The sequence below is a fragment of the Podarcis raffonei genome, chromosome 8 (genome assembly GCF_027172205.1).
Source record: "Podarcis raffonei isolate rPodRaf1 chromosome 8, rPodRaf1.pri, whole genome shotgun sequence".
NCBI classification, from domain to species: domain Eukaryota; kingdom Metazoa; phylum Chordata; class Lepidosauria; order Squamata; family Lacertidae; genus Podarcis; species Podarcis raffonei.
Window position 1 is genome coordinate 72379133 of NC_070609.1, and position 23172 is coordinate 72402304.

A 23172-nucleotide genomic window follows, 5' to 3' on the forward strand; every position below is an offset into this window, starting at 1 on the left:
ACGACTTGTCAGCCTGGCTGGGTGAGCTGATTTTGATCAGCACGGCTGTGCTGAATTTCTTCCCACTTGGGTGGGGCCGAGCCCTCATCCACGCTATCTTCCCTATATACATAAAAATGTAAGGCGGTCATCACGCAGCCCCCATTGGAGGGTTTGTAGCGCCTCATCTGAATGCTTCCACTTGAGGAGAGTCCACACCTTCCCAAGGCAGACTGTTCTACTGTCAAAACAGCCTGTACTGTTAGGAAGTGTATCTCCTGAGTTTGAGCCCGATTCTGCTTACGTCTTGTGGAAGAGAAGGCTACCACTGCTTACAAGCTGAGTGCTGATGTGCTCAGCTCCTGCTTGAAGGTTTCCAGTGGTTGGCCACTGTGAGAACAGGGTGTTGGACTAGACAGGCCATTGGCCTGATCCAGCAGCCAGACTCTTCTTCTGTTCTTAAATCTAAGCAACAGCATAGGTGTTGGTAAACCCTTCTAGCCTGGGTTTCACTGGCAATTACCTGGAATTAGCAGCTGTCAGCAGTGTCTGATGAACAATTAAGTCCAATTCACTGTTATCTGAAGTATGGGATGGATGCAATGCAGTTAATCAGTTAATCTCCTAACTCGTCGCCACCCATCTATAATATCATTTATTCTCCACCCACTTCCATCTGACAGGTGTCCCACCTACTTCCCAGTCTTTCCCTGTGACTTTCAGCTTCCCTTTCCAGTTAACAGCCAAGAAGTTTCCTTCCCTCCTCCAAACACAACCACTCAACCTTGGCTCAAGCTGGTATTTTGAGCTTTGAGTGAGGGGAACCTGCGGAACCTAAGAAGTGCTCTGCTGGGTCTGGCCAATGGCCTGTCTAGTCCAGCATCCGGTTCTGACGGTGGCCAATCAGATGCCTCCAGGAAACTGGTGGCCAGGTGTCAGGTGGCAGAGGAAGCAACTCCCATGGCCGGTTCCCAGGGACATATAAGGCAAGGAAAAGTTCTTACCATCTGCTTTTTATTCAATATTTACAGAATGCAGCCTATTGGAATAATGACATTGTCCCGAGTGAAAACTGCCCTCTGCCTTTGAGCTCTTTGCTCTCCTACTTTCAAGGCTCGCTGGGTTCTGGGAGAGAGGGGGTTGGGTCTGGAATGATTTCTAAAGACACTGTGTCCATCAGCTGTCACCCCCTGGTGAGTCCTCCTCCTCCTCTCCCATTATTTCCCAGCTTTTCCCCTCATCCGCCTCTGAGCTGAGACCTCCCTCAATCCCCTGTTGTAGTTCTGAACTGTCTTCTTCTTCTCTGGAAAGGTCACACTTGGGGAGGCAGTCTCCACCATTCCTCCTCTGCTCAGTCCCTGACAGCAGGGCATGAAGGCAATAGGGCTCCCTCTCTGTTACTCACAAGAACCCAAGAAGGCCCATCTAGTCCAGCTCAATGTTCTCTCATGCCTCTGGGAAGCCACCAGAATCACAACTCCTCTTTAGTGTCCTTCCCCTGTGCCTTCTCCAGAGTGACCCTAGGAGCTGATCCTCAGGGGCTGACTCACCTGATTGGTTCCAATCAGCAGAAAGGTGAGAAGGCCTCTTCTCAGTGGATAGAAAGCTCCCCTTTCCTGCTGCTTGAGTGGCTCTAAGAAACTGGAAACAGGGACCGGGCCACAGAAATCACAATGGGTCCTCAGCCCCTAGACTACTGCACCTCTGCCTTCCATTCTCAATGGGCACCAGCCACCTACTGGATACCTCTGTACTTTCAGTGGTGAGAAGAAACTGGATTTCCACCATGACTGTTTAACCTACTGTGAGTCATCTGCTTACATGACGGCTGCCATTGCCATAACCTTGGCTGCATCAAGCCTGTCAATCGGCAGGTTGGGGGGATGTCATAATTTGGGGAAGCCCAATATCCTCCCCTTTCATTGAGGTGTTCCTTGGACAACATTCCTGCAGGCTTTCACACTTACTTATATAAGCCTGGTAATTGGAATGGCTTTGGTTTGTGGGGGTGGCCAAGGGATGAGTGAATTCAGTCGCCTGTTAAATGCTTGCTGCAATTTGTGCTGTTGTTTTTCAACCAAGAGGCTAAGAACAACAACCATGAAATAACTCAGCAAGGATTTGCAGGGCTTGGCATCACTGGGGAGGACAGTGGCATGTTTCCTACTGGCCTTTTTTGATCCTGCTCTGGCTGACTTCTTGGCTGAGGGAGTTGCCTAAATTGGCAAGATGAGTAAGGCAAGCAACGCCCCATGGCAATGGAAGAAAACAACCATCCAGTTGAACGACATGGAAACTTGGGAAGCAGCCATATTCTGAGTTAGACCATTGGTCCATCTAGCTCAGTATTGTGTACACTGACTGGCAGAATCTCTGCAGTGTTTCAGACAGGCTTCTGAAGATGCTGAGAGTTAAATTTAGGACCTTCCCCATGAATGGAGAACTTCAGACCTCCAGATGTTGTTGAGCTACAACTCTTCTTACCTATGACCATGCTTCATGGGGCTGATGGGAATGAGGAACATCTGGAGGGCCACGGGTACCCCATGCCTAACCACCTTTGGACCACAACTCCCATAATCTCTGACCATGGACTAAGCTGTCTGAGGATAAAAGGAATTGTAGTTCAACTACAACCTACGGTTGAAGAACACTGGTCTACACTGACTGTGGGTCTCCAGGATTTCAGAGTGGTCCTGCTAGCTTTTTTACTGGGAATTTTAGAGATCCATTCTGAGATTTTAAGCATGCAAATGTGATTTCCAAGGCTTGGAATGAAGATCCCTGAACTAGTTACTGTATAAAACAAACACACCTTAAATTAGACCCCAAAGTGGTTTTGATAATTCTCTGCTGAAGTAAATGTGAATTAAGTTTATTTTGGGGTAGAACTTAAAACAATTTCTAGTTCATATTCATCTCTCCTCACTCCCACCCACAATGCAGGAGGCCCAGAATATTTGCTTGCTTGCTTTTTTTAAAGGAAAAACTTGGTATTTATAAAGAAAGTAAGAAAGCAAACGGTGAAGGCAATGTTCTATGGCTTCTTAGGCAGATACAATGGCATTGCTGCTGCTAAGGATACTTAGTCACTTAGCCGCTTTTGCCAAGTAACTAAAAGGAAGGAATGTGAGGCATTTCCTCTGTTTTCTTTCTCCTTTCCAACAGGAGCAGCTTGCAGCGAGAAGCACAAAAACAAAGTGACAGATGCCTTGGATGGAATAAATTCAGCCGGGTAAGGCTTTTCTTGTATGGAAAAAGCAATTTTGGGGAAAACATCAGTGGATGACTTTCTGTCAGCCATCTTATTACTTATATGTGGGACCAATTTTGGACCGTCTACTGAAGTGCAGCAGCTCATAATATTCTGGATTATCTTCTTCTTCTTCTTCTTCTTCTTCTTCTTCTTCTTTCATTTGGATGAGTTTGGATGGAACCCGTTTGTTTTGTGAAAGAATGAACGTGAACTGGAGCCAGTGGCTTTTTTGGACAGGGGGAAGTTGAACTAGTTGCTTTTAAATCTGAATGACCCAAGCTCTGGTGATTTCCATTTGAGCTATAATTAGATATCCAAGCCCATCATGGCTCTTCCAAGCTGTAGGGGCAGGTCCATTAAGGCAAATGGGCCACTGCCCCATCAAACTCAACTGGATTCCTCCGACTCCACCTGACTTATTTACATCCAGTCCACAGTGAGGCCCTGACTGTCAACATCCTCCACCTGAGGCTCAGGTGTTGTCCCTTGTAGAACTTGGCAGGAAGGAGGATGGGGACAAAAGTACGACGACTTGGTGCTGCCTGCTATTGGCTCTTACTCAGCCAATCGTTGGCTCTGGCTCCACCTACTTTTTGGGCTCCCACCCCACTAGGGAATAATCAGCAGTGGGGACAAATTGCGCCGTGCTCCTCTTAGCACAATGAGCTTCATCTCAGTTTACCCCAAGAAATTTCAAACCCCAAATAAAAGATGCTAGTCAGTATGAAAAGACACCTGCAGCATTTTATTACAGAAAGATTACAAAACAACCAGTTTGGATTGCATAGTTTTGCTCTTTTAAACCTTCAAGAAGGCAAAGGGGTAGGGGGTGAGGACAAAATAGGAGCACAATAAATTATTAAGTTACAGCCACAAAAAGAGGTCACTTTCCATAATTCTGCCCCCCTCTCCCTCTCATACATGCACACACTCGAAATAAATTACAGTCAAATATTCTCCTTCAAAATGCATCTGCATCCAACCATCATAGAATTCAACAGCAAGGCAGATGGATATACAGTACATATTTCATTCATAGAAAAATAATAGATATATAGATATCTACAGGATTCTATCCAACCCTAGCCATACTACTGAGGTTAATGGACACGACTAATTTAGATTCATTAAATTCAATGGGTCTTCTCTGCATGGGGCTTAGTCGGACCCATAGTGATCCCAGCAGTGTGGGGATAGATTCCAACTCCCCCTTGCTGAAACAATGCTACTTGGACTTATTCAGAGAGACATGTTTATCATTTGAGGACTAACACAGGCATCGTGGTGACCCCCAGCTTAGATTGCTCTGTGGGCGTGCAGTCAAGTTTCTCCCTCAGAAAGGCTCAGACAGGTAATTTGCCACTTAGCATGGCAAACTTCAAGTGATGAACATGGATGACTGAATGACCCCTGAATGCATAAAATGTGGTACAGCCCTGAGCTCTGGTGATCATCAATAAAGCTTTCTGGTACATCCAGACATCTATTTGCTGTATAAAACTAAATATTTTACAGTTCAGGATTTCAGGATGTCCATTGTGACAAAGCAATCTTCTGAATACAGTTGGAACATTTCTCTTTTTTTTAAATCAAAAAACCATTATGCAAAGGAGAAATCTGGCACATTTTGTGTAAAGCAAAAGTTCAATGTGCTTGCAAGAATATATCCATTTACTTTTAAAAGAACAGCAGCCATTATGGACACGGTTGGATTTTGAGGTCTGAAGAGGGGCAATAGGTAAAGAAATCCATTTGAAAAGTTGATATTGGCTTCCAAATTCACCAATAAAATGTAATATTTAAAAGTGCCCTGGAATTAATTTCTTGAATGAAGAACGGCCAATCAGAAGCTGTCACACTGCCAGCCACTCAAAAGAGCTGACTTTGCATAGTGTTGTTCCTTTGCACCTGAAGGGGGCGCTGTAACCTGAGTACAGGCAGTTGCTAGGCTAGACACTGGGGGTTCTTGGGCACCTATCCTGCTCCATGCAAGCTACTGTTTTTCTTCTTCTCGTTCAAGAACTCAGCTTATAAACCCTGAACTTCACATTTTAACAGAGGCAGCACGCAATCATAATTAAAAACACGTTCCTTGCCATGGATTTCAGAGCTCAAACAGGAAAGAACTACCTGTCAAACAGAAGAGGTACCGTGGGCATTACAATCAGCACAGTCAAGTATTCATTGCATCCCTCCGGGATCCCAGAGGCACTGTTAACACAGACAGAAGAGAACATAGCCTCATAAATGTTCGCTAGACACATTTTTTAATGTGTGGGCTGTTTAACATTTAACTCGGAGACACCTGTGAAATGTTGACGGTCCAGCCTCTTTGCCCAGGGATGCCCAGTTGAATCTGGTTCCCTCAGGAGAGCTTCAGCGGGAAGCTACGGTTGTGGCTTTTTATAGGGAACTGGATAACCGCCAGTCACTCTCTGGCTTTCCTCTTCCCTCAGATGAAAAAATGAAAATAAAAAAAATAGGCTTCTCTCATAAGGAGGCCACAGGTCAGTCATCTCTGAAAAGAATACCGTGGAACAAATAACATGAGGGGGGAAAGGGGGTCTTCAAGTCAACCAAGGAACCAGTCAGAAAGGAATTGTCAGTGTTCGCCTGGGCGAGGCTTCATTCGGACACCTCCCTCATTAACGGAACGCGTTGCAAATCTGATCCCAAGTCGCGGGGTGGAAAACCTCGCTTCCCTGGGCTCCATTTTGTTTGCCACAGAACTGTCCGAGGAGGTTCAGAAGAGAAAAGTCACAGACTCAGTCTCCTGTTGGAGGCTGGGCCCCATCAGTCCAGCACTTCTGAGCCAGCATTTCTGGGTCAGCAGTCACAACTGTACTGGCCACAATTCCCCACAAAAGCAGCTCTTCTTCAAAGGTATGAAGGTAGGTTTGTAGTTCTCCAAGATCCATTCTCTTTGGACGCCATTAGCTGTTGAGGCGCATATCTATGCTATGCTCTTTCCGGCGCTTGAATCCATTCAGCACCACACTTGGGTAGAGCTCAGGCATCTGGTATGTGCTATATTTTGTGTCTTGGCATGGGGTGCCAGTGCCATCGCTGGTGTAAGGTTTTGTGATATCCTGGGTGCTGGCCAGGCCTTCCTCCACATAGCGGTACTTCTCCAAAGTCAAGCTTATGCTCGGGATGTTTGGGGGTCGAGACACCTTATGCGTCCTCTTGGCCGTGAACTGACGGTAGAGGAAGATGAGAGACAAGATGGCGGCATCCACGAGGAACTCCAGCAGCTCCACCACTGACAGCACCGAGGACCCAAACCAGAGACTCCAGTTGCTTCCCATGTTGGACATCATCTGGGATTCCTAGGGAAAACATAGACCATCTGATTAGACCAGAGGCGGGGAGTCCTTTGCAGAGTGAGGGCCACATAGCCTTCTGGGGGGCCACATGCCAGTGGTGGGAGGACCAGAGGCATAAATGGGTGTAGCAACAAACGTCAGTTTTACCCTTTGTACAAGTAGACTAGTTTCTACACACACACACACACACACACACACACACACACACACACACACTGGAACCTCTCTCAATCCTCTATCGAGGAAAGCAAGAGACGTGATCAGAGTTGAAGGACACATTCCAGCCAGGTCAAAGCACTCAGGGAGGGTGAAGTAGGGCTGGGGAAGGGAGTGGCCTGGGAAGGGTTCCTAGGGCCAGATGGAGAGGCCTGGGGGCCACACTTGGCCCCTGGACTTTAGCCGCCCCAGCCCCAGGTTAGACACTGCTGTGACCCTATATGTTGCAGCCAACATTAATATCCCACATGGAGTCAACCCATCAACGTTTATGGATCTAACTTAGGCATGGCCATTAATTTTTGTGCATCTACTCTGAGTATGACTTAGATGGATAGAATGTGTTTCTCTTCTGCAAATATCTTCGTTTACCTGCCGAGTTGTCCTTTCTTTCTGTTCCTAGTTTTATTTCATTTGTAATTGCTGCTTGTCTTCCTTACGGATTTGTTTGCGGAAGGGCAACTTTATGTGGCCTCTGCTATCAGTTTCAAAGAACTTATAAAGGCTAAGAACATTATGTATGTTTTTTCTCTCCTCCCTCCTAATCTCATTTCCCCTTCTGTTGTAATTTTTAGATTCTAAGACAGGGGAGTGGCGTCTGATTCCTGATCATTCTAAGGTGCTCCGGGAGAATTTGTTTAGCCGAAGAACAAGATGCAAATAGAAATGAATTCCTTTCTTTGGTAATAGTTGTTTCTAACTGCTGTTTAAGTTGGGTTGGATCCAAGTTGACAGCATAATTCTCTGCATGCTTGCTCACTAGCACAGTAATTGGGTTCAATGGGACTTCCAGGTAAGCATGAATACTATGGGTGCCTATCGTTAGCTACAGCTGGTTGCCATGGAAACCAGTGGTCCTTAACTCATGACGAAGGTGGTGATCCGAACCCCACTTACCTGGGAGTATGCCCCAATGAATTCAAGAGGACTTACTTCCGAGTAGATACTGGGTAGCAGTCACTTAGCTATACTCAGAGTAAACCCATTTCAAGTGAATGAACATGACTAACTAAAGTTAATGTGGGCCAAATAAACACACAACTTCAACTTACTGTATATTCAGGAGATTCATCCCAAGAATTGTAGTTTAGTCGCTCGTAGTAAATGTTCACCTTGGCAATATCTTTTCTGAAACTGAGGAAAGAGAGCGTCGAGATCGATTTAGTCCAGTGTAAATTTGTCTGTCCCTCCCAATACATTTTATTACAGTTTGAAAGAAAATACATGAAGGTTAATATCAAATATACAGTATCGTTTTATCAAAGTTTTTTTTAAAAAAACCCTAATTAAATAAAAACAAACCAAAATGAAGAAAATAAAAAAGAAAAGGGGGAAGAAAAAAGCAAGAGGAGGAGGAAAAAAGAGAACTTCAAATTCTTCATCCGTCGGTTATATATAAAAAATTATCCAAAACATCCCAAACTGTCCAGTGTAAATTTGATTGAGGGAACTTTTGACAAAATTGCAGAGAGACACTGCCAGTCAGTGTAGGCAACACTGAGTTAGGTGGACCAAACAACCTCACTCTGTGTGTTCCTTTGCTCCAAATGGTTGAGGACCTTTTGTTAAAATGGAAAATGAACTGGTACAGACAGAAGCAAGGACCAGTGAATGCCATGGTGTACCCTCCCCAGCTAACTACGCGCAGGATTGCAGTTGAACTGATCAAAATAAATTTGGTATAGTGCCATGTAAGTGGACTTTTCTTGAGGCTATAGCTCCTACACTTCAAAATTTAGCACTTCACCATAGATGCCAGTTCTGAAGGCAGTTGCCAAATAATCTTGCATTTATGGTGAAAGAGAAGGACTTGACAGCAGCAGCAGCAGCACCCCCCAGTAGAAAAAACAACTTGTGACTAACCTGTCGCCACTGACATTGTATCTGTTCTGGGCTTCCAAAGCTTTGTGAATCCATTCCTAAAAAGAAAGACACAGGAACAGGGTTCAAAATCTGGAAGCAGATGCAGCAGATGGTTCAAGTGGCATTGTGCCAGGGATGGCATAGGGGAGCTGCCAGCTGTCCAAAATATCAGCCGGGCTTGCTCTTGGGCTCTTAACAGAAGCTTGCTTTGCAGTGAAGCTTAACATGACATTGGGATAAAAATGACCACCTATGAAGGCCTTTGGGTCAAGCTGCTGTTAAAGACAGGGAAGCAGTGTGCAGTAGAGTAGTTGGCAAATTGTAATAATAAAAACCGATACATACAAGCAAGGCAGAAGTAATGCAACTATCAAGTTTTTAAAAATATATTGAACATTCAAAACTTTTTGTTTGCACTTAGAAGTTTCATCAATATGCTTAATATATTTTCTTTGCTCTCATTTTTTTAAAAAGGGAATTTGACATCACTATGGTGGACCTGTTGCACCCTATCAGATGTTTAAGGAGGCAGAAGAAACAGTTAAATTCTCCTCCTAATAGGAGAACACAACACAAGTGACTGGCTCCTTGATTGGTTGTATGTTCACTGCAGCAGGCTCCCTGATTGGTAAGTGACTATCATTAGCCAGCTTGGGAGAACATTGAAAATTTAGCATCCTCCCCCACTCTGAACACCACATAGGTTATACTTTACCTCAGATTTGGTCGAGGGCCACTTTGCATATCCTGCTGAAAGTTTGTACCAAGTCTCTCTGCCAAGAAGACAAGAATGTAAAAAGGTTACGAGGAACCCTGCTGCATCAGAACAAAAGCCACAGTGAACATTTTATGGTCCCGTCTCCTTTTCTATACTTTGAGATGTGGCGGCCATTTTATGTTATGTCACACCCCCATGGCAGCCAGTTGGTGACTGGAACCCACAGTACGTTCTCAACATTCCCAAAGTGTCCACTAGCCTGAAAAGGCTGTAATGCCTGGATGCCTAGATGCATCCTTGGGTGATCTACATGCAGGTCACACTTACTGAACACAGTGTGTTCCCTGGAAATTGTTTGTTAGGCGACCATTCAGCTAACAAGTTTCTATTATTTCCTATGCAAACATTTCTGTTCCTCCCCCCTCCCATCATATTTTTTTCTTAAATGGCTGCAGCCAACCAGCAAGAGAGAGACAAAGGAAAATCTGGTTTGTTCAAACTCTCCTGCTCCCTGATTTATCCGATCTCTCTCCCCATTCCTTTTCTCCATGGTTTCTGCCTGAAAATGGTTGCCGCTGACCAGCAAAGCATAAACAAGTATGGAAGTGGGCAGACTCTGGCTGTTTGGATATCTGAATCAGCTGAGGTGTAGCAAGGTTTGGGTATTTTTTGTGTGTTTGGATAAGTGAATCTTCGCATAACAAGCAGACCAATAGTGGGACCTGTATGTATGGCTCAAAAGAGATTGAGGAGAGGAGGTAGCTATCTAGTGGGCCAGTCAATGAAAAGGCACATATCTGGTCCATGTTAAGCTTGATCCTGCTACCATTCTAATGCATCAAATGCCTTTGCTACTCACTTGCATGGTCTGTGGCATTTGTCAAAACAGGATTCGGTATGAGTGGCATCCTGACTGTACATGCGATTGTACAGGAGATAGAAGCAATGACCTACAGGAGGGGAAAAATAAGAGGAACAAGTTCAATAGGATACAGCTGCCACAGGCAAATAATTGAGGACAGCCCTGTTCTGCCATCATGAAGGGTCCTTGTCCAAACCAACCCCCAACATGGTCTGATCAACATTTCCTGTTTCCAGCTGAACTTGGTTTGAGTGGTACTTCCTGCTTCAAATTGAACCCACTTTGATTAGCGCTTCCTGTTTCCAATTTAGCAGTTTGGCTGTCACTTCCTGTTTTCAGCTGAATACAGTTTGATCAGCACTTCCTTCTCCTAACTGAACATGCTTTGCTTGAATGATGTAGGGAGAATCCCAAGGACCAGATTGTGAAAGGCCACATCTAGACCCTGGGCCTGAGATTCCCTACCCCTGAGTCAGCTCAAACAAAGTATTTACATTATGTGTCCTCTTGTTCTCTCTCTCTCTCTCTCTCTCTCTCTCTCTCTCTCTCTCTCTATCGTTGTATAAGTATCCACCCTAGTTCAGGTATGCCAGGAGGTAGCCAACATATTGCCCTCCCAATTTTGTTGGAATTCCCATCAGCTCCAGCCAATGTGGCCAATGGGCAAGAATGATGGGAGCTGGAGTCTAGCAACATTTGCAGGCACCACATTGGCTGTCATGGGGGAACAGCTAGCCAGGCTACATATAGACTCTGTGCCATTGGCCAAATCTAGTCATTCTGAACACATTTAACCACGTGTGTGTGTGGCTTCTCCTTACCCCAATTAGGATGCTTGTTATAGTTGCAGTACTCCGTTCCTGGAGGCAGTGGGTAGTAATAGTACCCACAACCACAGTCTTCAATCATTTTCCTCTGGAAACATGAATGCAAGCAAGCCTGTGGGGCAGTGAAATGGGGTGGGGAGACAGAACAAAACAGAAAGTGCTGTAAGTTAAATTTCTCTGGTGCCTCAAGCCTTTTGCTTCAGATCCGCTAGTGGGGTAGATAGGTGTTAACTTAATGGGAAGGGCTATCCCAATTGATTCTGCCGCCCACGGTGAAGGAAAAGAGCCAAACCCACCACTGCAAAGCAATTTCCACCAACAGAATGCATGCTTGCTTGGTATTTGCAATAACACATGCGTTCTTATGGAAACTTTGCCTCTGTACACACATCTTTGCACACATTACTTGGCTGGAGAATTGCACTGCACAATTTGGAATGGGGCAAATTCTGAAGGATGCCTGCTTTTTCAGCTTACCTCGTCAGTTTGAAAACTGCAAAAAAACTAAGTAGGTTTGCCTTAAGATTGAAACCAGATCAAATTTATCCCCTCTTTTCCTTAGCCTGAATTTCACACCCTGATTTGAATTAACTGGGCAGATCTTTGACAGTGAGCTGGTTGCTCTAATTATTTGAGTGATCCAACACATGGGAAGGGGCAGAATCTTAAAAAGGCAGAAACGAATAAAGTGGGAAAACAAATCCTCTGTTTTAGCTGTACCTGCTGCGTGTATGTGCTGTTGTATATGAGCTTGACAGCTACATCATCTCCATCCTTTGTACATGTGCCATAATTTCCGCCTAAGCGAGTCACCTCGTCCTGCGTAGTTGGAGGGAGGAAAGAGCATATCACTTGGAGTTTAGCATGCAGGCCAGAATCAATTCAAAATAAAGAAGCTAAACCTGGAAGAGTCTCTCCCCTCTCCCACTAAAGCAACATCAGCCCCACAGGAGGCCCTTGCAATTGCCTGTCGCCAGTTATTGAAAGTCAACTGTCTGGTGGTGGCTGGTGCCATAAGGTTTGGTGGGGTGGAACTCGGAGAGCCCAAACATTTCGACATTCCCCCCAAATTGGGATTGCAACAAAAACCCCATTTGGAATGCCAGTTCAAAACATCAGGGATGGGGAGCGACGGCTGCATTCATTCTAGGCAAACTTCCGGGGGGCGGGGACAAAGCCAAAAGGGGGCGTGGCATTGGATGTAAGGTTTACTTTCGCTAGTTTATATACACATTTACACAAACCCCACTCTGTGCGCCATCCAGGCAAGTAAGAGACACTACCAGAGTTCAAGGGTGCATTTAGCCAGGTAAAAGCAGGGATGTGAATCAGGGCGAGGGGTGTGTGGCCTGGGAAGAGAGAGTCAAGGGCCAGATCGGAAGGAATTTGGCTCCCGGGCCTGAGGTTCCCAACCGCTGATTAAAACACTTTTACCCTGCTCTACCTCCAGCCAGAAAGCCTCCCAGACATCCCACCACCCCACATTTCTTAGTACAAAAGTATTGATCTGATGTGTAGAGATCTTTCCTGTTCTGCTTAGTTCAAGAGTGTTCTGGAAGGTTTCTTTCTATGTGAAAGAAACAGGCAGAAGGTTCTTGTTTGGGTTATTCCTTCTGAGAAGCTGAGTACAGCTGGTTGAAACTGGTTCTGTTATCCTTTCTGTCAAGGTCATGCTGACTCTATCTCTTTGTTCTGGTGTGGCGTTCTGTACGCTTAGTGTTAAGGTTCAGTCTTATTATAAATTCTTGTTAAGTTTAAGTGAAGTCTGCTACAACTGGATTTCTTATGGACACTGCCAATTCTGAATATTTGTGACTATTATGCTCATTTGCCTTCCGGAGCAGTAAAGCTTTGTTGGATGAAGTACAATTGCCTCTGGTCTATTTTTGGGAACTCTGCAAATTTTTTGGGAACTCTGTTTAGGTTTTTTCCTCCTCCACACACGACACAAGCCAAGGTTTTTCCTGTTGCCCATTCAGACCCCCCGTTGCTCACCTGTGTGATCCCGATGGTGGTTTGAATCCCCGGCCGAATATCAAACCCCTCGTGCTCTAAGAACGCGGTCTGGTTGTGGCTGTGGATCATCACCCTCACGCCCGCCTTGGTGGACAGCAGCGGGATGTGGTCCTTTTGCTCCACTTTGAGGATAAGGGAGAGTCCTGGAACCAAACAAGCACAAGAAGGTAAGAAGGACCTGCTGGATGGGGCCAATGGCCCTCCGAGGAAAAAGCAAAGGGATTCGTCGTCAAAGCACAGCTCCGTCCAAGCAGGAAGTGACAACAGTCAGTTGCTAAACAGGAAATGGCATCAGCGTGTGGCCAAAGCTCTTTTTATTGCACATGCCCCTCAAGGATTGCTCTGGTGGGAGGGGGCCGAACCCTGTTCAAAATTTCCACCTACATAGTTGGCCTCTGAGGTAACAATGAGCAGCTGTGGAAGCAATGGCTGCCCACACGACAGAGGAATCGCTTCTGTGTTGCTCACTATGATGTCAGAGACACCCTCATGGGCACAAGATCTCACATATATCATCATCGCTAGTGTGTAGGAATGACTCAGGGCCAGCCTAAGACATTTTGCCATCTGAGGCAAAGGATAAGATGATGCACTCCATATGCAGAAGACCGCTGGGCTAGCAGTTGAAGTTTACATTGGTGATGACAGGGAAGCTTTCCCCAACACACCTGAAGGCAGTTACATAAGAAGCTGCCTTATACAGAGTCAGACCTTTGATCTAGCTAGCTAGCTCAATATTGTCTACTAGCTTAAGAGCTCCAGAGACCATTTATTTCAGTGCACATTTAAATTGCTGGTGTTTTCTCGCCCTGCCCTTTAGATCATACATTTGAATTGTTTTACAGTTGGTATTGTGTATTGTTTTAAAGTACTAAAATCCTCGATTTATGATAGCTCAGTTGCCTTCGTATATTCAGCTTATCCTACAGGGTGATGCACAGTTAAACTATGAAATCATTGAAGGAGTGATAGGCACCAACTTGGATGGTATCAAAAGAGGATTGGAGAGATTCATGGAGGAAAAGACTATCAAAAGTTATTAGCTACGATGGCTATGCTCTGCCGCCGCAGTTAGATGGGCCACTGGCCTGATCCAGAAGGCTCTTAGTATGTTATAGGGTGACCCCACTCCTCCTCACTCTGCCCCCCTGAGCTGCCATTCTGGGCCTAGATCCATTGGGTGTACCTTGCCCTGGCAGCAAAAATCAAACTAGGCCCTGGCAGCTTGAAGTCTGCCTGCCTGCCTGCCTGCCATCTTAGAATTTGGTATTGTACTTCTGTTGAGAAAGCTATAACAATGAAAACCAGAACACAGTTTTGCTGTTTTACAAATATCTCTTCCTCTAGCTCCGCTCAGGGTCATCTGTTGTTTGACCCTGCCCGCATTCCCTCCCTGACCTTTCCCCTTAGGAACAGCACATTATGGGAGAGAGGTTAAGCTTTTATACCTGGGTCATTTTCTTGATAAAAATCACTCCTCAGATCTGCTATTTGCAGCAATTTTGCGGGGAGGGGACATAAAGGTGCCCATATGATACCCGTATATTGTCCCTTTGCTGGGCAAATAGCAGCTTCAAAGGTTATTTTAATCAGGCAAATGACCCTACTGGAAAGGGTTAACCCACCCATTTTCCAGTGTCACAGCCCTGATCTGATTTGGGACATAACTGGGTCTGTTTTCACTCTAAGGACACACTCTGAAGACAGTAATAAAATGGCAGGTTATGTATGCTGGAAAGCAAATGCACACCCAGCCAAACTGACAGCTACCCCTTCCCTCACAGAAACTGCTGGACTGCGAAAATTCCGTTTCTGATAATTTTGCTCTCTTGGTTCACAGTATGTACTTTGACTGATTCACCAGCTGAACCAAACTGTGTTTGATCTTCATTGCCTCAAGGGGGGACACAACATCTAGATTTATCTCTGTAGTTTAAAGCAACACGTCTGTGGAACATAATGAGCTCTCTACACAGCCTAACCCTTCCAAGCGACCAATAGTCACACTTATCTGCCTGCACATTCTTTTTCTCTGTTCTTACCGTAAACAATTCCAGGCTTCAAAGCTTTCCAGAACTCATCTGTCCCGCCTTTATTAAAAGTGTAACAGCTTCCATAGACGGGGTGATGAAAGTGCTCAGTTTCACTGTAGTGAAGGAAGGAAAAGGGGGAATGGTCAAAATCAAATAAGAGCAATTTTTGTTGTTCTCCCCTTTCCAGTGTTTGTTCACTAGACTTCATTCTCCAGTTCCTCAGCCCTCCAGATGCTTTGGGACTACAACTCCCATAATCCCTGACCACTGGTCCTGTTAGCTAGGGATGATGGGAGTTGTAGTCCCAAAATATCTGGAGGGTCGAGTTTGCCTATGCATGTCCTATAGCCTTCACCAACACCCTCGAAAAGGATATGGAACAGAATGGTGTCTCCTGGAAAGGGCATGGCTAGCTGGATCCCTGAACAGGAGCACGCCACACTGAAATGTTTTGCTGCGGGTGCCCATTAACTATTCACAGCCCTGAGGATATGGTGAGATGGAGAGATAACTATCTTGTTCCATGTGACCATGCTGAAACATTTAATCACAAAAGCCATCTCAGAGAAAGGGGGACTTTTATGAATACTATCAGCCTCAGATGATAAGCACCCTCCTTCCCTCCTCACCAGCGGTATTTTGGATTTGGTGGTGGGGGCAGCTAGTGCTTAAGGACAGGGATAAAATATAAGGAATATAAGATAAAGGCAATCCAATTGACACCATAAGAATGTAAGAGCAGCCTTTTGGATCAGGCCAATGACTCATAGTCCAGAATCCTGTTCTCACAGTGGCCAACCAGGTGCCCCAATGGGAAGCTCCAAAGCAGAACAGCTTCTGTGGTTTCCAGTAACTGGCATTTATGGGCCTTCTGTTTCCAACCTCGAAGGTGTGGATGTTGAAACATGGCCCTACATTACACCTGCATTCCAAAGCTGACCGTTACTTTTACGAGTGAGGTCATCTTGCCTTGGGACAAGAGCGGATCGTACAGCAGACCGAGAGAGGCTCCGCCCTCTGGAAGTTTGCTTAAAACTTACAGGAGCCTGCCAAATACCCGCAATTTGTCCCAGCCGATAACGCTTAAGCAAATGTTTGCTTGGGTTCATTATCGGCGACGCGTTTTGATGGGCCCTTGTGGTTAGCTCCGCCGGCTTCTTGTTTCAACAACAGACCCAGGGGTGGTGGTGGCAGGGACCAGTTTGGCTCCACCGAGGGAACAACTGGTACAGTCACACCTTGTACTGTACAGAGAAGAGATAAGGCCAGGCAATAGGATAGCCGGCAGCTGCACGACAGCACCATGGTGAAAAGTCATTCATGGCAGCACATCCAAGCCACGTGGGGACTGGCAGGTGGTACAAAGGGAAGGGTGTCTCCAGAAGTGAGACTTCTTACAAGTAAAAGGTCTTGTAAGGCCACCGGCAGCCTTCCTGTCTGATCCACAAAACTGATGCCCTTTTTACATTGCCTGCTCGCGCCTTGAGATCTCTCCCATCTAAGCCCCACTTGGAGGAAACGCATTGAAAGTACAGTAATGGCATGACTGGCTGAGGTGAATTAATTTCAATGGGTTTACTCTGAGCAGGACTAAGAGTGGAGACAATCCCTTCCATAGCAGTTCTGCTCCCACCAAGGAGAGGGTCTTTTCTTGCTGGAGTGCCCTGCTTCTGAAGTTGCCTCGCCAAGGAGGGACATCTGGCGCCATGATGAACTTTATGGTGCAAGGAGAAGGTGAAGACTTTCCTAGCGCCCAAGGCTTTTTAGGTTCAGCTGCTATATTCAGCTGCCACTGAATACCAGTGGCTGGGAACTGCAGGAGGGGAGAGTTGCGTTTTGCTCTGGTCCTGCTTGTGGGCTTTCCAGAGACATCTGGTTGGCCACTTTGAGAAGAGAGGGTTGCTTCCAACTCAATTCAACTCAGAACAGGCCCAATGAAAGGAGCAAACCTAAGTTAGGGCTTATCCATGCTTACCTTTAATCTGCTTTCTCCATGATTTAAAGCTCTGGGTCTGAGCACCCATTTCCTCCCTCGGAGTTTTCCCCATGAAAATCAGCTCTTTAAAGCTCAGTAGGAGCAAACGTCAATCTGTGGGGAAACTCGAATTGATGTTTGCTCCGATTCGACTTTAAAGAATGGGTTTTCGTGGGAAAAGCTTGGAGCAAAATAGCCCCATGGAAACCTCTTAGACACGTATCGTTATAGCACGGACCTCTGCCTGGAAAGAGCAGGGCAAAAGCTAAGTGTGGATAAGCCTTCAGTTAGGGCCAAGAACATCATGAGCAGGACTAACACCAGCACAGCCAATAGAATCCAGGATGATGGGAGCTTGCCATCCAAGATTCTAGGGGTTGGGCTCAACTTCATGGCCAAGTGGGGATCAGAACCCTGCTTTCCCAGGCCCAAATCCGGCACTCTAACCACTGCACCACACTGTCTCTCCCATTTGGCCAAGGCAATAGCAACAGAGTTCACCTCCCTGCCCTCTCCACCCTCCGCCTCTCTCGCACTTCCTGCCCTGCCAAAGTTCCTGCAATGCCCCTGAGGACAATGCTGCTGCTGCTGCTGCTGCTGCATGTCTCCTGAGACAGGCAGCATTTCACTGGGTGTGGGCAGGTTTGCTCTGGCTTTATCAGATTGTTCTCCTTGCTGCGCCGTATGCAAACAGAAGCCGGGGAGGACCCGGTGCCAACCTGCCCTTCACCTCGAGAGAGACAGGGAGAGTCTGTGGCAATTCTAGGGAACTTCCCCATCCGCAGCCTGAAATTATCCCGAAAGGAGAAGAGCCGCCAACACCCTCTTGTGCGCCTGAATGAACCAGCTCCTCTCTGTGAGGGATCTGGGAATAGAAATAGGCAGGGTGGCTCGGGAGGTCAGGGCGGGGCTGCCCTTGGAATACTGTAGGGCGGTTCCGCAGAAAGGAGCTGGAAACAAAGGTCTGCAGAAAGGGCAATCGATGGGATAGAGGGGAAGGGAGCAACTCCCCTATCAGTGAAGGGTGCATGTGCTCTGCAGTGGTTGGACCTTGGGAGAGGAGAGCTCAAAACCTGGCCAGGAAGCTGCCTCACAGGGTTGTTGTGAGGATAATGTGGAGAGGGGCACCCGCACTGCCTAGAGCTCCTCAAAGGAAAAATAAGAACTAATGTGGTCTAGTGGTTAAGAGTGTTGGACAAGGACTTGGGGGACCAGGAGACAAATTCCTAGCAACTGCCCTAGGCATGACTGAATTTCAGTCATTTCAATGGGTCTAGTCTGAGCACTGGATGCAACCCTACATTCTTCTTTTGCAGGAGCAGTGCTTCCATCGATGACCACCAGTGGCTGCCTCTCTGGAATGATTCTCAGATGCTCTGGTTCTACAACTGTGCAGGCCAGCAGGCCGGGTGGCTGCATGAGTTACCTAGCTTTGCAAGGCAATCCGTCGTACTGGCAAGCATAGACCAGGTTGTTGATGTGGTCGTCGTCCTTGGAGATGTCAATGATGGGTGGGATCTGGGACATGATGTTCATGTAGTGGAAACTGTACCATTCCTGGAAAGCGTCGACCCCGGAGGAGTAAATCTTGGTGTAGCAGCCTCCGCCCGTTTGGTTACACTGAGGAAAGAAGAGAATTAGGGGAGTGAGAGGTTCAGCTCCGAAGAAACAATTGTGCAGTGATCAAGAAACTGGAGAGAGAGAGAGAGAGAGAGAGGGAGCGAGAGAGCAGAAGAGGGAGCTCTGCGGAGCAAAGCCAAAGGTCCGTCTTCTCCTGGTGGCCGACCAGATGCCTTTAGGTAGCCTGAAAGCAGAACAGGAAGCCAAGTGTCCTCTCCAGCTGCTCCTCCCCAGCTGCCTCTGACCACACAGCCACCATGACCTCAGAGGTGCAGTGTGTATTTGCTGGCCTGAGAGAGGGCCTTTCCTGTGCAACCCCTGAGCAGTGAAATAGAGGTGCGTCTGGTATCTTCATTATACAGCTTTTGGTGAATGCTAAAGACGCACTTCTTAACCATGGCTTTTGACTCTGAAGGCGTATATTTTAGGACCTGTCTTGTTTCTGTAATTCTAAGTTGTTTTCAACTGTTTTCAATAATTGTACAGTGGTACCTCAGGTTACATACGCTTCAGGTTACATATGCTTCAGGTTACAGACTCTGCTAACCCAGAAATAGTACCTCAGGTTAAGAACTTTGCTTCAGGATGAGAACAGAATTTGCGCAGTGGCAGCAGGAGGCCCCATTAGCTAAAGTGGTGCTTCAGGTTAAGAACGGACCTCCAGAAAAAATTAAGTACTTAACCCGAGATACCACTGTATATCAATGTACAGTGGTACCTTGGTTCTCAAACAGCTTGGCTCCCAAACAAATCAGCTCCTGAATACCGCAAGCCCGGAAGTGAGTGTTCTAGTTTGCAAAGGCTTTTCGGAAGCCGAATGTCTGACGCTGCTTCTGCGGCTTCTGATTGAGTGCAGGAAGCTGCACTTTGGTTTCCAGTGGTTCCAGGAGTCAAATGGACTCCCGGAACAGATTAAGTTCGACAACCAAGGTACCACTGTATCTTAATAATGATAATGTTGATGATAATTTAATAATTTATTTATTTAATAATTTATTTCTTACCCGCCCTTCCCTCTAAGGTCCGAGGGCAGGTTCCAGCATTAAAAGCAATATTAAAAACAATTAAAAACAACTGGCAACCATCGAAATAAGGTGGGTCCTAAAACATACACCCCAAATGTTATTAATTCATGTTGTGTTTTAATTGTTGCCCTGGGACCTTGGGGTGAAGGGCATTTGAGAAATTGTAACAACAACAACAGGGTCATGATAGCCTAGCCTCCCTGTCATTCTGTGATCCCTGAGTGGCTGGGCTCAGCCTGCAACCAGTTCAGGAAGACCAATTGTCAATGGCAGGTGGCCACTGAAAATGGCCATTGAAATCCCCGTTCAACTTACCAGCCGGAAGCCCACTTTGCCGCCGCCCATTCTCACTAGAGCAATGCTGTCATCTAGCTTGAAGCTGGAGCTGTTGACCTCACTGTTTGTCCAGTTCTCCAGACTGACGCTGGAGTTGTCTTCCAGAGTGCTCGCCGGGATGCTGAAGGGGTATAGGTTGTGTAGGGTTTCCCTGGCCAGATTATCCAGCTCGGCCATGTTTTTGCTGACTAGGTTGACCCTGGGGAAATGAGAGAAACGACAAAGGGCTCTGAATATCAGCAGGGACAGCCTGATCAAAGAGGCCACTCCGGGAAACCCTGAAGGCGAAACACAGAACCTTAAGAAAACTTGAAGTGTGTCTCCCCTATGTATTGCTCTGTTTACTTTTACAACAGGAGAAAGACATGCCTGTCAATGGAGGCAGGGTAGGCTCAGGTGTGGTCCGTAGCTCCGGCCAAGAATAGGCTTGCCAGATCAGGGTGGTCAGAGGCAATATGAGTCCTTTATCCTTCGACAACACCGAGCACCCATCATCTCCCATATGAGATGCAACCGTCAGCTTCCCAAATGACTGGAGAGACTTTTTGGACTAGAGACTTTAATATGCTTCATATTTATGCTTCATAAATTTGTTCTAAGTAGCAGTTCTAACATTAAGCTGCTGTTACAATTTTTCCAAGAAAGGAGAGACTGGCTGTTATTGTTGTCGTTTACTGTATTTTAGATTTTGCTTGTCCCAGGCGACAAAGCAATAAAATACTATCTATCTATGTTGTGGAAGACTGAAAACAGGTAGCCTAAGAAAAGGGGAGGAACTGAATTTGACAAATTCGCCCCTCCCTACAAATAAGTGATCCCCTAAACTCCAGCCCCTCTCAACCTGCAAGTGAAGTTTTTCAATGATTCGAAAGGAAGCCCCTCAAAAATACAAAAAAACCCCCACCCATACCTGTATGGATTCAGGTTGCAGAGGGTGATGGCAGGAAACATTGTTTGTTGTGATTTGACAGAAATTGACAAGACCACTGGGTATTGCCAGTACTGGTTGAAGAGGAGCCCAAATTGCCAGTACAGCATAGCAAAGCTGGCAAGGAAGAGAAGGGTCCAGAAGGCTGTCTTCATCTTGTTCCGACTCGAGCAGACCAGCCGGATGGTGCCATGGATGGTGGTGTTCAAGCAAAAGAACTCAAAGAGGTCCTTGAAGGAGCTGTAGAAAGCAATGAGGGCAGCATCCTCTTCCCTTTTCATTTCTACCTCTTTCTCTTTCCTTGTTTCTTCTTCCATTCTCTAAACAGATATAAAGTTTTGAAATTTGGAGTTAGGCTGGGCAAGGGAGACCCAGGCTCCCCTTAAGCAATTAGTTGATTCCCCCAACTCCAAGGCAATTTATTTTAGCCAAAAAGGTGCTCCAAACTCCACCATTTTCAAATAGGGTGACTAAATGCAGGTGATGGGGAGGGCATTTCAGCCCAGGCTGAATGCAGGTAGGAGTTTGGTAATAATAATAATAATAATAATAGTAATAATAATAATAATAATAATAATAATAATAATAATAATAATAGCAGGTTCAACTCGATTGAACCAAAACAGTATGGAACTAAAGTTCCAAGGCAGCTCTAAGGATGACCGGAGGATCTGACGTTGAGAGTCAAAATATAGTAATGTAAGAAACTGAGGAGGACCCTGCAGGATCAGGCCGATGGGCTCATCTAGTCCAGCATCCGCTTCTCACAGTGACCAACCGGCTGTCTGCTGTGAACCTGAATGTCACAGCACACTCCTCACTTGTAATTCTCAACGACAGCTGCTATCCACACTTGGTTATAACCAATGTTAGTCCTACCTAGACTGGTGTAAATTAACTGATTTGACTAACTGGCACCCATTTATTTCAATGTATCTACTCTGAATAGGACTTCTCTGCCGACAACTTAGTGCCTCCGACAACGGGGGTAGAACATACCACTCTCTGGGACCAAGATTTGGAGAAGTTCCATCAGGACTGTGGCAGAGTCTCCTCTTTCCTTCTTATGCCTTCCTGGAAGCAGCATCTCTTATAGCCCTTAGCTCCAAATGGGGATGCTGACCCAACATCTCCAAAAGGGATGAGTAGCAGGCAGCATCTGATTCACAAGGGATCACTTCCTGGAGCACCTCCTATGCCATGTGCCAGGTTTCAACAACAGGCCTGAATCACAACCCGATTCAACAGGGACATTCATCCATTGCAAGACCCAATACCTGATTTGGATTTCAGCCCTGAGCTGGTCGATGAATATGGTATTTCTGGCGTGTCTCAGATCTATGAAACCTAGAGGGTGAGTAGCAGGAACCTTAAGCAAGGATCTTTCAGAGAGCTGGCGGAAGGGCGGCGGGGTCATCATGCAGCAACAGCAGTTTGCGGAAATGTATAGGGATGTATGTTAGGCGCCAAGTGCTATCTGCATTGGAGGCTTGTCCTTTAGGGTAAAGGTAAAGGTAAAGGTACCCCTGCCCGTACGGGCCAGTCTTGACAGACTCTGGGGTTGTGCGCCCATCTCACTTAAGAGGCCAGGGGCCAGCGCTGTCCGGAGACACTTCCGGGTCACGTGGTCCTTTAGGGTACTGCCCCACAAACCGCAGTCTGTCTTACAGGACCACTGCTACGATATTGTGGCTGGCAACCCAGGGTTGTTATCTGTGGGAATTAAACTCCAGATTTATGGGTTGTTTGACCCTTTTCTTAGTTCCCCTTCCTATAAAAGCTACACTCTCTTTTAAATTTTAAATGACAAGATAACTTTTATTGTGTGCGCTTGCAGTTGCAAATTGAATGTATAGTGCAGGTAGATAGATGGTAGCTTAAGCTGCTAAAACATCTCACATAGATTCAACTGTTACAGACTATCGCTGACGCTGAAGCAGACGGCAGTTAGGATGGTTCATAACTGCCACAACTGCCATAACTGCCACAGAGTGTGTGGCCATTCCACAGCTCTTGAAATTAACCCTTTACATATGCATTTTGCATTCTGACATCCCTCAGGATCCAACTAAGTTCTAGTTGGAAATGAATGGAGCCACATTTACCTTATCTCCGCTGCTTCCAGTGCTTTTAACTCTGTGTCTGACTCTCATTTGCTCTGGAGCTTTTCTTGTGAAAACCCAAATTGACGT

General features: G+C 46.2%; 1 protein-coding gene and 1 long non-coding RNA gene across 2 annotated transcripts; one reads left to right on the forward strand and one right to left on the reverse strand.

Annotated features, from left to right (window-relative positions):
* Positions 1-538: 538 nt before the first annotated feature.
* LOC128419744 (uncharacterized) lies at positions 539-7464 on the forward strand. Its single transcript, XR_008331906.1, has 2 exons — positions 539-3214; positions 7353-7464. It is a non-coding gene; the product is annotated as an uncharacterized LOC128419744 (long non-coding RNA).
* Positions 3960-22920, reverse strand: SCNN1D (sodium channel epithelial 1 subunit delta). The gene is made up of 14 exons (XM_053400777.1): positions 22605-22920; positions 21980-22469; positions 20963-21300; positions 20032-20251; positions 18498-18691; positions 15106-15209; positions 13043-13206; positions 11768-11866; positions 11042-11159; positions 10218-10308; positions 9356-9413; positions 8641-8696; positions 7830-7911; positions 3960-6564 (listed from the first exon to the last, which is right to left on the reverse strand). The coding sequence occupies exons 3-14, from the start codon at positions 21295-21297 to the stop codon at positions 6169-6171; spliced, it is 1917 nt and encodes a 638-aa protein (XP_053256752.1). The 5' UTR covers positions 21298-21300; positions 21980-22469; positions 22605-22920; the 3' UTR covers positions 3960-6168.
* Between the last annotated feature and the right edge of the window lie 252 nt (positions 22921-23172).

What these genes read in the sequence shown, in the direction of transcription:
- SCNN1D (XM_053400777.1), bottom strand. Translation starts at nt 21,297, where the DNA reads ATGGAAGAAGAAACAAGGAAAGAGAAAGAGGTAGAAATGAAAAGGGAA. An exon ending in TGCAACCTGAATCCATACAG is followed by an intron (nt 20,252 to 20,962) that starts GTATGGGTGGGG and finishes TCATTTCCCCAG; the next exon opens with GGTCAACCTAGTCAGCAAAA. An exon ending in GCAAAGTGGGCTTCCGGCTG is followed by an intron (nt 18,692 to 20,031) that starts GTAAGTTGAACG and finishes TTCTTTCCTCAG; the next exon opens with TGTAACCAAACGGGCGGAGG.